The sequence below is a fragment of the Alternaria atra genome, assembly GCF_907166805.1.
Source record: "Alternaria atra isolate CS162 genome assembly, contig: 25, whole genome shotgun sequence".
Lineage (NCBI taxonomy): Eukaryota > Fungi > Ascomycota > Dothideomycetes > Pleosporales > Pleosporaceae > Alternaria > Alternaria atra.
Window position 1 is genome coordinate 4,315,501 of NW_025091323.1, and position 13,924 is coordinate 4,329,424.

At 51.1% G+C, this 13,924-nt stretch overlaps 3 protein-coding genes across 3 annotated transcripts; 2 read left to right on the forward strand and 1 right to left on the reverse strand.

The window, feature by feature from the left end:
• Positions 1-172: 172 nt before the first annotated feature.
• ALTATR162_LOCUS6499 (uncharacterized protein) lies at positions 173-4,438 on the forward strand (the record flags this gene model as incomplete). Its single annotated transcript, XM_043314121.1, has 1 exon — positions 173-4,438. The coding sequence occupies one exon, from the start codon at positions 173-175 to the stop codon at positions 4,436-4,438; it is 4,266 nt and encodes a 1,421-aa protein (XP_043170056.1).
• A 1,187-nt stretch (positions 4,439-5,625) lies between these two features.
• On the forward strand, positions 5,626-8,287 carry ALTATR162_LOCUS6500 (uncharacterized protein; the record flags this gene model as incomplete). Its single annotated transcript, XM_043314122.1, has 3 exons — positions 5,626-6,271; positions 6,319-7,030; positions 7,510-8,287. The coding sequence occupies 3 exons, from the start codon at positions 5,626-5,628 to the stop codon at positions 8,285-8,287; spliced, it is 2,136 nt and encodes a 711-aa protein (XP_043170057.1).
• Positions 8,288-8,581: 294 nt separating this feature from the next.
• On the reverse strand, positions 8,582-13,609 carry ALTATR162_LOCUS6501 (uncharacterized protein; the record flags this gene model as incomplete). Its single annotated transcript, XM_043314123.1, has 7 exons — positions 8,582-8,625; positions 8,690-12,259; positions 12,303-12,468; positions 12,523-12,810; positions 12,867-12,917; positions 12,970-13,554; positions 13,607-13,609. 7 exons carry the CDS (start codon positions 13,607-13,609, stop codon positions 8,582-8,584), a joined length of 4,707 nt encoding a protein of 1,568 aa, XP_043170058.1.
• Positions 13,610-13,924: the final 315 nt, after the last annotated feature.

Consider the following 13,924-nt stretch of genomic DNA (forward strand, 5'->3'; position numbering starts at 1 on the left):
AAAATTTCCATGGAGAATCTTCAACTACGAGGCAACTCGACGCCCGCCTGACAACGTCGACCCGCCTGCACGATTCCTGGTAATTGTCTTCCGGCGTTGACCAGTCTTGTCTTTGTTTCTTTTTTGTTCGTTTAATACCCCATAGACTTTGCTCCCGGACGCTTTTACGAAAATGCTCGCGCGAGCAGCAGGGCGGAAACTCCGCAAAGATGCCTTTAGAGCGCCCACGACGCTGTCAGATCAACTAACGCTGCCATGGCTATGCCCAGCGTTATCACGGAGCACCTCGCATGCGCCTTCCATCTCATCCACAATCGCACTCGACTCGACTCGACGGCAGCGGCAGCGGCAACGGCCCTCTTCACTGTCCACACGGCACGGGACACGCTCCCTCGCTACATCCGCCGAACTCCAACCCCCACCACCCTCAGCGCTCCCCTTCGATCCCTTTGCGCGGTCGTTGGGGCGCCAATTCCAATCACCCGAGCTCTCTCGCCTCCCGGAATGGGACCCTCGGAATCCCCTCGTCGTCCGTGACTCGCTGGCGGCGTCGCCCTCAGTACGTGCCGTCAACGGTGTAGGCGGTGACCCAGTCGAGCTTCACCAAAACCTATACGCCTGTCTGCGCGTTGGACGACTCGACCGGGCCGCCATCATCATCGACCGCCTTACCACCGTCTACAACAACGATGCGCCAGAACTCATCGACGCACACAATGTCTATTTGCACACACTGCTCGAAGTTGGCCAAATGGACCCAAGTGCTGAGAGCATGAAGAAGGTCCAGAGTTGGTACGAGGATAGAATGCTAGCCAAGGGCGTTGAAGCGAATGCGCAAACCTTTGTTACGCTGATCCGGTCCGCCATGAACTTTCTCGACAATGGTGCAGACGAGGCCGCAGTACGGGATTACATCGCAACAGCACGCAAATACGGCGAGCATGTCGTCGACCAGATCAACGCCTCGCCCGACTTCTCTGATGAGGAGTGGGATTTGCTCATTCGCCTGCAACCAGAATCTTTCAACGAACCCCCGCCCGTCGAGCATGTTCAGGATCTCCACGTCAGCACACCTTCCGGTCGCAAGAACCTTATCGAACACGGCCTGGTATCCCACCCATCACAACCGATCAAACCTGTCAAGCAAAAGGGCATGGGTCTGGATACACTGAAGCAAGCCCTTACCATCTTCGACGATGAGGCCCGCGTTCCATACCCGCACGACATGCAAGGTACTCGGGAAGAAAAGGACAAGGCCTACGCATATGCGCGGCAACTCCAGATGGAACAGGATGGCATGGAAGCCGCTGTTGAGAGGTGGAAAGCTGAAGACGAGAAACTGCAAGAGATTGGCATCCACGGCGTCATGAACACCAAGTCTATCCAGGCCATCATGTATGGCTGGTATTCTGCCCTCGTACCGCTGTTCAAACAGCGTATTGAGAATGCCAAGGAGGTTTTATCTGATCCCGTCAAATCAAAGTCGCGTGACGATGCCGTGGCCTACGGTGTCTGGCTCGAGAGGTGTAAGCCTGAGAAGCTGGCGGCAATCACCGTTGCTCGGGCTACCCAGGCTGCTGTAAAGGGCAAGAATGAGGACAACTCTGCCTACAAGATTTCGGCCCTGTCTATTGCTGTCGGTACCGATATCCAGGACTATCTCAACGCTGAGTCGCAGTCTCGGCGAGACGCTTTCCTCAGAAAGCAGCGGAAGCAAACTCGGATGAACTTGGTCAACAAACTTTCCAAGGAGACTCGAGAGACGCCTTCTGGACTGCCACCCCAGAAGCCACTCTATTCACTCGAAAAGGCCGCCATACCACTAGCGGCACGGACAAGGCTTGGAGCCCTCTGCTTGGAGCTCTTACTCCAATCTGCAACCCTTACCGTGACTGCAAGCGACCCAAGGACGGGTAAGCAGGTGTCTCGTAGTATGGCAGCCTTCCACCACTCAGTTGGTTTTCATCAGGGCAAGAAGCTTGGCTATCTCGTGCCTCATCATGAGCTCAATGCCAAACTGCGAACCGAATCTGTTCATAGCATCCAGACAGTCAGGTTACCAATGGTAGTCGAACCGAAACCATGGTCTAGTTTCGAAGATGGTGGATACTACACCATTCCGCAAAAGGTCGTTCGACAGAAGGGTGGTGACAGTGCACAGAGAGCTTATGCCCAGTCGGCCATCGAGAACGGTGACATGTCCAAGGTCATGGCTGGTCTAGACGTGCTCGGTCGGGTGCCTTGGCAAATCAATGCTCCCGTATTTGAGGTCATGGCTCGAGCCTGGAATTCAGGAGAGACTATTGGGGATCTCGTAGGAGAAGACTCCGTCGCCAACCAAAAGCGTCCCCAGGAACCACCAGCGGATGCAACATTCCAGGAAAGAGCAAAATGGGGCAAGGCTCTGAAGGAGTACGAGAATCTCATTGGTGGCCTCCATTCGCAGCGATGTTTCCAAAATTTTCAACTGGAGACAGCACGGGCATATTTGAACGAAAAGAAGATTTTCTTCCCGCACAGCGTTGACTTCCGAGGTCGTGCCTACCCCATCCCACCTATCCTCAATCACATCGGGTCTGATATCTCGAGAGGACTTTTAAAGTTTGCGCACGGTAAAGAGCTTGGTACCGTCGGTTTACAATGGCTCAAGATTCATTTAGCCAACCTTTACGGTTACGACAAGGCTAGCCTACGTGAACGTGAACAATTCACAATGGACAACATCGACGAAATCTACGACTCTGCGACGAATCCGTTGGATGGCAGACGGTGGTGGTTGAAAGCAGAAGATCCTTGGCAATGTTTGGCCTGCTGTATGGAGCTGAAAAATGCTTTCGACTTGCCCGATCCGACTCGATTTCTATCACAGCTACCGGTTCACCAGGATGGAACATGTAATGGGCTTCAGCATTACGCAGCCTTGGGTGGTGACTACGCTGGTGCTCGTCAGGTCAACCTTGAGCCCTCTGACAGACCGCAAGATATCTACACTGGCGTTGCTGAACTCGTGAAAGAGATGGTCGCAAAAGACGCCGCTGAAGGCCGTCCAACTGCGTGCTTTATTGACGGTCACATTACCCGAAAAGTTGTCAAGCGAACCGTCATGACCAATGTTTATGGAGTTACCTTCATGGGTGCGAAACAGCAAGTACAAGATGAGCTACGCAATTTGTTTCCTCGATTCGAGCCTACAGAAAAGGTAACGTCGCTTGGTAGCGTCGCTTTGTATGTTGCCTACAAAATCTTCGACGCGCTGGGCAAAATCTTCAACGGCGCCCAAGAGATTCAATACTGGCTCGGGGAATGTGGCGACCGCATAACGACATCGATTACTGCCGAGCAAATTAAAAGGATCAAAGACCGCTTCGAAGGATCGGATCCTACGAAAGCTTTGTATGACACCAAGTTTGCGGCACCGAAGAAGGTTTCTACAGCCCAGTTGAACAAACTCAACAAGGGCATGGAAAACTTCCAAACTAGCATCATCTGGACTACGCCGCTCAAGATGCCTATTGTGCAACCCTATAGGAAAGAAGGTACCCAGAAGATAAAGACCAAGATCCAGGACATTACAGTCTCAAAGAAGTCTCAGCAGGATGAGGTCGACAAACGCAAGCAGCTCCAGGCATTCCCGCCCAACTTCATCCACTCTCTCGATGCGAGCCATATGTTGCTTTCGGCGCTGAAGGCCAGCGAGATGGGTCTCGACTTCGCCGCCGTTCACGACAGTTTCTGGACACACGCTTCTGATATCCCCAATCTGAACGTCATTCTTCGCGACGCATTCGTGCGCATGCATACCGAGGATATTGTCGATCGTCTTGCTGCCGAGTTCGCTGCGCGTTATTCAGGTGCTATGTACCGAGCGACTCTTCATATCGGAGCGGAAGTTAGCCGGAAAATCACGCTATGGAGACATGAGCGTCGCCAGAAGAATGGTACTCGCGCGAAGAGTAATGGCGCGCGACACGGAGATGCCTCGTTTGAGGAAGTTGCGCTTGAGGCTAAACGACAGGAGATGCTGAAGAGTGAAGATCCTGAGAAGAGGAAGCAAGGTGAAGAGATGGTTACGCCGACAAGCATCTGGCTTGCGTATCAGGATCCTAAAGCACTTCACTCTTTCAGACTCAGTCTTCTTGGTGAGACCAAAGACAAGCAGTCGGCGGATAGGCAGACCCAGGTCAAGGATGAGGCCTTGGGCAATGAAGCTGACGCTGTCACCACCACTGAATCTACGATGGATATTGTCGAAGACGAGGCCCAAGATCTTGCAAAGGACCCACAAAGCGGTGGTGTAGCCAAGAAGAAATCTGCGTCCCGCATCGCCGCCGACCAGGGCACAATTCAAGTATGGATTCCGCTCAGCTTCCCGCCCGTCCCGCAGAAGGGTGGCTGGGACGTTTCACGCCTCCGCGAATCCAAATACTTCTTCTCATGACTTAGTCCAGCGCTTCGGGGCGATGCTGAACGCGAGTTCTTCGCGCCAGACGATCGCACCTCCGTGCCTATTATGGCGACAAAGAAGATCTGCGACATTTCCTTGAGACACAGAACCGTGGCAGAATACGGTTGGAACGTTTGCATTAGGCCACAGGCGTGGTGGAGGGAAGATCATCCCGGTAGTTCGACCAGAGGGGGGCGGAAGAGGAAGGATGGGGAGAAGAGAGGGAGGAGGAAGAACGGTTATTGATGGCGGTTGTTGTTCATGTCTCTGCGATTGGAGTTATCGTAGGTTTATGTCTGAATTTTTGCATCGCGTGGTGTTTTGGCATGGTTGGATGTGGGAAAACCTCCTTGGGGTACAGCTTTGTAAGACGGGGAATGATACCCCATGTATGTTTATGATCTAGAGTACTACGCCTGACAGGCTCGTACCGAATAATGACGACATCAGTCTCTGGACTTGTACAAAGTAATGCGATGGCATATTATATTTGCCGAATCTCACTGGGAAAGTGTACTGACAACGAATCGAGGTTATGGGGAAGCTGGCTAGCAAGCGGGCTTTGCGGGGCGCGATTGCCGCTGCGAAGTGGCGCCCTTGTCATTGCGATGATGAACCGCCCCCACCCAGCAACCTGGTCATATCTTCACGTCAACCTTATCTCTTGCCCACTTGTCTGTTTGTCTTATTCGCGCTATCGTCAGTATTGGCCGTATGCGATATTAGGTTGCTTCTAATCAGGGGAGAGCCGCATACCCTGTTGCCGGAAGCAGCTACTACAAAGACATCCTTCTTGGAGACAACCGAATTAAGCAATACTCGATGCCGGCTGGTGCTTGGCACATGCCAATTCCTTGGAGCGGGTCGTCGCGTTCAATCATAATGCGGCAGACACAGGTAGGGCTAGATATGAGACACGGTAACGGTCGGTAGGTCATGTGGTGCAAGAGTTGACGCTGGTACTCAAAAGCTCACCGGTAAACAATGAGGCTCAGCAGCTGCATTGGAACACCTCTCCCGGAACCCTATACAACCACATTCCTATTGGATGTGCCACTGACAGGCAGCCACTGCGAGATATACGAGGTGGCGTTGCAACCTAACGATTGCGTGTTAAAGCCGAGGTGCACCCGCCATGCCAACTGTACAGCGAGTTCTGCCTTGCGCACCGTTCCAACGAAATGCCTGTCAACTTCGATGAGTGCTACAGTCGATTCAGAGCGGATAATCCAGAAGCGGAAGAATGGCGCCGGATATACGGTTGGGGGGATCGTCCTGTCATCGGTATCAAACATAACAACATGTCCCAGATAACTCGAGAAGGATGCAAAGTCGTTTGCGGGGAAGGCATGGATTTGTATCCATGGAAAGACGTTTCAGGTGTAATCACCACCTGGATACTGCCTGTCATCGGTACACTCTTGCAGGCACCCTTTGAGAGCAACGCAACCCGACGGACATTGTTGGCAATCACTCGATGGGTAGGCTCGCCAATCGCATCGCTATCCTACGTACTATGGAACATCAAAGTGTCCGCCAAAGCTGCCTTGATGGTCGATATGGCTGTCAAGTACGACGAAACCCCCCATCGCAAGACTGACTTTGGTAGCATGCGAGACTCAATGTATCTCCTGCTGGTTATGAACCAGTACACGCTAAAGCCAACAGCCATGTCGAAAGATCTCCAGAAAGAAGCTGAAGGCTTGTTGCGCATCACACTCTTCAGTAAAGACTTGGTATTGACAGACACTGACAAGACACTCCGTCAAATGAGACGTATACTGGCCCGCGAGGTGCGCGAGATGAGAAGAAGAGGGACTGTGCCGGGTATTTGCTCTTCTCCAACACGACTGTACCTGCTAATTGATGTCTAGTTTTTGTGTCCATCATGTGGTTCTTGTTCGCATTTGCACTTTCCATACAAGACGCTTTCGGTGATCTGGGGGCCAACACGACTGCCCATGATCTAGCGTTGGGCTGTTTGCTAGCCTGGTTCCCCATCCTCATCATGGGCTCTATTGTCGATCGCAATCCCATAGCAGCAGAAGCGATCCGCAAAAAGCTCAGTACTCTGGTCGACCACGTTCGCCACGCACTACGTGACAGACAACATCGCGACGAGTTTATTGAGACTTTTAGAGATCAGCCAAACTACCATGATCTGAAGTGCCGGATTGAGAGTGTGGCGGAAAAGGGCGAGTATATGGAAGAATTCTTCGTGGACTTTGCTGGTCAGGCGCGCATTCGGTGGCATTATGGTGCCGCACATGCAATTCTGTCCGATATCGAGAATTGTTATATCGAAAGGAAAGGTCGTAACTGGCTGGCTAACGAACGTGAAGCACGAGCAAAACTCGTGCTTGGACCCGTCAACGAAGAAGGTTTGGTTTGGTTTGACACCAGAGAGTTCTGGCAGGTGCTGAGCGCCATCATCATCGTCGCCGGAAGCTGTGGAGGTGCGTTCATTCTGAGCTACTTCACGCCCACTGTTGGTCTCGGCTGCCGCAGTGGAGGCTACACCATCTTCTTCGCCGTCGCATTGGGGCTGCTTATTGTCGAAATGACCGTTTGGATGTTTCTTTCGCCGTACGAATTCGATGCACCGTGGCTATGTAGAGTTGGAAGTCGCCTGCATAGCCATGTCACTTTCAATCACTGGGAGGACGATGCACAGGAGGGATGGGGAAGACTAAAGCGGAGAGCTTCAAAAATGCTTGACGCCACGAGCAGCTTTTTAATTCGTTGTATAGTCTCCATGGCTCTCATAGCACCTTGGATAGATAAGGAGGCTACCAGGGAAAGATTTCAAGGCACATTGGAGAGAATGAGAACCGATCTTCGTGAAATGTCTCTAAAAAGAAGGTGGGAACTGTTCTTTTTCCGGCCGGTCGAGATGTTCAATACGATATGGCTGGTAAGTCACGCTTCTATCCTCCTCGCAGCAACTGGATCATTGATTTATCGTCCGCAGATATATATCGTCATGGCACAAGTATTTGGTTGGTACAAAACCTGCGATTGTATGACCAGTAATTGGGCTTGGGGGGCGGCTACCTCGATTTCAGTCAGCAAGATCAGTCGAACAGCCGTTGGGTCGCCTGGTGCTGGATGTCGGGGACCGTCTTGACAGCTACAGTGATGGGTTTATCCATGTTCTATATCACCGTCGAATGGTGTCAGCAATCCTTCTTGTCGACCGAAAACTACGAAGACGCCATGAGCGGATTACGAATGACTCGCACCTACAGAAGCTTGACGCTCTTCGCTCGTCATACTTCTCGCGCCACGTTGGCCCAGATAGAGAAGCTTGCTCTTGCTATTGGTCTGATCAAGAAGCGACAGAAGACGCTTATGTGGACGAGGCAGCACACGTGGGATCCGTTGCGTGCAGCACCATCAATCGAATTGACGCACTATGACGACGATAGACCGCCCAATGCCGTCTTTGAAACCCCAGCCATGGCCCACTCTTTGTTCCCATCAGCGATTACACCGCGTCGGACACGCAACGAGAGCGACGCTTCTCTCGGTCCATTTGACATGCCTGGTCGGCCCCGCACAAGCGGCGACTCTTCAACACCTCTTATACAAAGACCATCGCAGGTGCATCAGCAGAACGAAACAGAGAGTCGGATGAGCGGTGAAGAGCGTCGCAGCTCGGAGACTCCTTCCTTAGAGCCAGGACCAATGCGCAGCAATGCACAGACGTGGCCACATACGCAGGATGCAATACAGAACAGGCATGGTTATCATCGCACACACTCAGATCCGGGGTTTTCGCATGAGTCTGGAGACTTTCAACGCGGTGGTTTAGGCATATATGAGCAAGAGTGGTGCGTATAGGAGTGAACGTTAATTCCAATGGTGAATGTGGCGGGAAGCGGCGAAACCATCTATCTAAAACGCTGTACCACGACTTTCCCCAGCTCTATACACTATGAAACTGTTGCCATGAAGACACTCACGAAAGATTGTTCACTCTAGAATATGTGTACATTATTACTCGAGAGTCTGAACCAAACCCAGTGCGTCAATGTGCACTCAATTCAGTGCAGGCGACTATTGCTAGTTCACCGTTATTTGGCACCAGAAACTTGCCGTCTCGAAGTATTGCGCAATGGTCCAAATATCTTGCATTTAGCCAATCTTTCGGAAGATAATAATGTCGCTGCACGCTGGCTCTGGTAAGAGGCTGATTGAGTAAAAGGGAGCACATCCAGAAGTTTTTGTCCAAAAAGACCAGACGCTGCCGAGGTAGAACACCGACGAGGATCTCAATCTCTTGCTGTAACTCATCCGGTATGGCTTCAAGCTTGAGAGGTAGGTTTACGGCAGTAGATTGCTCGAGATTTGTGATTGTGAAGACTGAGGTAATACGCTTCGAACTTGATGAGGTGGGATGGAGGACGTCGATGATACAGTGAGAGCCTGCAGGATCGGCAAAGACACCCACAAGCCTGTTCTCCTCCGAGTCGTCACTTGCGGAGGCAAGGCTACTGGCCTGGAAAGGTGCGCTCATGAGGCTAACGACCGCAGTCTCCGACAGATCGTTCCATCGATGCAGGTATATATGTGTACAATCGAAAGCTATCAAAGCTCGGGGGTCAGAGGGGTGCTTGATCCATTTCGTATTAGGTGACTCGATGGCTGTGTATCCACACTCCAGGCCTGCGGCTTGTCCGACAGGCCATACCGCCGCGGTAGATCCATTCTTAACCATCAGTAGTGACCCGTCGTTGTTCATAAGAAGTTGCTGCAAGCCCTCACTGTTGGCTGATACTTTCATGTCGAATACGGGAGTGATCTTCCAGGAATCTTCGGGGGTACGCTGGACGTTCTTTACCACCACTCGTCCTGTCAGCTCTGAACAGGCAAGATACCGGCCGTCATCCGACCACGCTAAGAACCCGATGGCTAAGGGTATGGAAGCTTGCCATATCTGGATAGGGCGTGGCGCTTTTGCCGATGTGTCGATGATGCTGATTGAGCCAGACTCATTGCCTAGAGCCTGATAACGGCCTTGATATTGGATCGCAGTAGCGGTGATCTGGTCGCGTGCGTCCGCGAATGCCTCGGAAACCGCGAGAGTGGGAATGCTAGCGACCTCACTTCTTTCTTCGCTATCCTGCTCTCCGCCATCGTCGTGTCGAATGAGTGCGTTAGGCTCCCATACATTACAGTACTGACCGCGAACATCGTAGATCCGCTTCCCATCAGGACTGAAGCAGAAGTCGTTGATCATGCTGTCGCACGAGAGTTGATAAACCAGGGCGAAGTGATGGAAGTCATACAACTTGATGGTTCCATCGGAGGTACCTATGGCGAAGAATTTACCTTCAGGACTGCAAGCTAAGATCGAAGCCTCAGCCTGCAATTCTTGTTGTGTATTCTGGAAAGGATCCCATCGAAAGACGTGTCCACCCATGTATAGTCCAACCACATTTTGGCCACCAGCGTGCCAAATTACCTGGTCGACGACTGTCCAGGAGTTACCTGCGTACTTCTCATCGCGCATAAGTCGTCCTACAAGCTCCGGTCTATCGTCATCCAGTGACCAGACTGACAATGGGAAATTTCGATACGCAACGGCGACGTAATTTCGATCTGGGCTGAATGCTATCCGCCATGGTACTTTGTGTACTGGCCGATCTAGAACAGCGTCGTCCTTCAAGAGTGCAGGGTGTAGTACAATCCAACCAGGACAAGATACCGTGAGGTCCACGATTCTTATCAACCTGTCATTGGATCCGATTATTAGCTCAGTATCGCCGCCAGCGAAGGCAATTGTGAAAGCCCGACTTCTTTGCGGATTAGGTATCTCTTGTAGGACTAAGCCAGTCTCTACTGACCACACTTTGGTTGTGTTATAGCCGTACGTTGCTAGCAACTTCGTACAGTCACTGAAGCTCATAGCACTGATATTTTCTGTGTGTCTGAAGACTCTCCTGACCTCAAATGTAGCAGCGTTGTATAGCGTTGTCTGGCCGGAAGCCGACGCAACAGCAATGTGATTCCCAGCTGCAGCGACAATGAGGGCCTGGGTGCCTGAGCCAAGCGCGATCCTGGCGAGATTATCATCCCAGTCTTTGCGATCGATGCCACTGATTACTAAAGAGTGTGGCTTCGGTGTGCTATGCTCGTAGTGCTTGAAGAGAGCAGAATTCTCCGGGCAGAATGGAGGAATTTGGTGGTATATCGAAGCTGGTGCGGCAATCAAGTTGGGTCCAAACTTTCCGATGATCTTCAGAAAATCTATTGCCCACGACTCCACAAGGTCGATTTCTTGTATGCGATGTTGGAGAGGGTTAGTTTCTGTGTTTCTATGACGCTTCCTGCGAGCATACGACGTCATAGCTTTGGACGAATAGACAAGAACCTTGAGCAGGTTCTTCTTGGCAAGACTCTCAATCCAGTTCAGGACCGCCGTGCTACTAAGAAACTTCGCTAACAACACTAGAGGCGCATCAGATTCAGAGGAAAGCAGGTTCAGGTGATAGTTCCAGGACACGGTTGCGTAACGGAGGAATTCTTGGTAATCGGGTAACTTCGTTGTTCCTCCGCGTCGGTCAGCATGGCGTCGTGGCTGTTTGTTTTCCAATACCAACAGGCACTTTGTGAAGAGCTTCTCATGACCCTCTGAGACCTTCACTGCCAACACAGAACGAGTGGCGATGATATGATCTCTTGCAGTCTGATGAATCATGACCAATCGGTCAGTGGAGTCAATGGCGACGAACTGCCCGCATACGCGGTTGATGATATGACTCAGATCTGTCATGATTGAGAACTCAGGCTGGAGAGCCTGGCTGAGCTCTTTCAGCAACAACGGCCGACGCGAACATACTGCCCAAGTTAATATCATTTGACCAAGCTTCTGATCGCGTGGCTTCGTTGAATTGACGATAATTTGCTCCATGCGCCGATAAAGATTTTCCATCCCGGTCGGGATGCTCTCCAACGTCTCATCAAGGTCTTCCTCAGTGTTGCATTTCAATACCTCGACAAGAGCTAGGCTGACCCACAGGAAATTACCCTTCGCTCCAGCGACCAATCTTTCCACGATTTGTTCCTTGAACTCGTCGGTCGCGTGCATGTATCTGACTTCTGTCTCAACGTACGCTCTAATGTCTCGCTTGGTGTCCTCTACAGGCAAATTGACCACGGGGACAGCAGGTTTTAAGCGATCGAGTGTTGACACGAGCTCGTCGGTGCGGCGGCTAACCAAGAGCACTCTAATCGGAGAATTCGACTTCGAGACACCGTGCATGAGCTCAGCCAATAATTGTGGACTATCGGACTCGTCGAGCGCGTCGATAACCCAATACATGGTCGTGGTCAGACCCATCTTGAAGATAACGTTGATGAAGACTTTCTCCCAAATGGTTCTTGCATCGGCTTTCTCCAAAGTCTTAGATGTGAAACGAATCTCGCGTAACTGAGCTCGGAAACGAGGTAGCTGCTCAGCCAGTTGGAAGATGATGGTCCTCAAGCAGGCGCTGGTTGATCGTTTGAGTTGGTCGCCAAACCTGAAAAAATAGAATGCGCAGAATGATTCTCGCAAGAGGTGGTTGACCACGTATGAAGACAGTACGGATTTGCCGCTAGCAGGAAGGGCGTTGAGCCAAAGCATCATGGAGCCATGACTTTCGCTCACCCATTTCTTGAAGGCTGTGTTATGGAGAATCCATTCGCATGTACCTGTGGTCCACCTCTTTCTGAAGAAGTCGAGATCTTCTTGATAATTCTCTGAAACGGCAAGTAAGGTCTCTAACTCCTCAATCTCGGGTTTAGAATGAGAAGCGAGCAGATGATGTCCTATGTAGGTCAGCTAATATCAACAGAGACTTATGTAACTAACCTTTGGATTTGATAGCAGTAACTAAAGTCTTAAGTGCATTCCTGATGCTTATATAGTTGGTGTCGTGGATACTATCGTACTTGCAGACGGTGTGGTGGTCTGCAATCAGTGATTTCGAGATTTCCGCTGGGTATCCAAGTGTCGCGGACTGCCTTTCAACAACCATCTAAGAGACGGAGGGTCAGCTTCATTGCCACAACATAGCACATTGGCTCTTTACCATTCTTTTGGGGCCTACTGCCGTTTGCAGAGTTTCATAGAAGGAGAGGATATCGAGCTTGGGCGCAATGTGCCGGAACTGTTCGTTTAAAGCTTGAATGGTTGGTGAGCCATGCTTTAGCTCACCAACATAAAGCTTCGGGCTGTGATTGAAGATAGAAACGGTAAGAATGCGATTAAGTATGTCAGCTAGGTCCGATCCCCGGTGGGGAGTTGCAAGGAAGAGAATAGCACTGATCGACGATACAATTTCGGAGTAGTTCTCATCGTTTTGGCCCAATATGTATGCCTGCTTAAGTCAGCCTGCTGATTCTGTTCCGAGAGACCTGATTCACAGTCATTTACCTGCTTGACAACTAAGCCGCCCATGGAATGTACAATGAAGATGATGGGCCGCTGTTACGGTTCGTAAGCACATTGTCTGCACCATGCGATAAATAGTGTTTACTGTGCCGAGTTCTAGTTCATTAAGCTCTCCGTCTTTTGCGAACTTCATAGCATAAAGTAGGTCTTTCGCGAAGTCAACGATACCGGTAATCGGTGCCGCACCTGTCGCAGCGAAGTTTGCGTTGTAACCAAAAGATAATATTCTCGCGGACGAGATTGCCGGTTCAGTAGGAAGCCACTTTTCCGGCCAAAAGAACTCCGGATCTCTTCCTTTTGACCAGGTGGCACGGCTGGTACCACCAAGCCCATGGACGAAGATGATATCCAATGGTGGACATGTTTCTGGTTGGTAGATGACTGTCAGACCAAGCGGATCCTGGGAACGATTCGAGGAGCGAGAACGAGAACGAACGGCCACGTCGAACGTCGAATTTGCTCTGGAGTTGAGACGAGTAGGGGGAGGTTCACTGGCTCGACGTGTGTCTGGGGTAGATTTGGGGCTCAATGCACCCTCAGTTGAACTCGGTGATGGCAAAGGCGAGATGTTGTCGATCTGTAGTGAGTCGGTGCCTGCAACTGTACCGTCGGGATAGCTTGCGTTCGTTTTGGATCTCCTTTTCTTCTTCAAGCTCCCAAACGAGTTCCACTGTATGCATTAATGATGTGTGTTTGCGGATGCTGGTGCGAGTTCTTCTTACCATGATGGCTTGACTCAATGAGCTTCAACCAAGAAGCGCAACAAAGCATGAGGGTTTGAGGCTCCGGGTGTGTCGAAAGTTCTGAGTGAATATCGTAGTCCAAGCCCATTGGTCGACATTATGCTCACTGAAGCGGCAACAGCACAGCCCCACCCCCACTTATATCCTACACACAACCTGCGGAGTCCCCGTACTACTCATCTTCATCGGTGGAATCCTTGTACATCGGTCTTGATCGGTACATAGCCTTGCACCTCGCTTTCCTCCAGTACTCGAACAGGGCGTATGCGTATCACATCGAGGTTTCTTTTTTGTCGT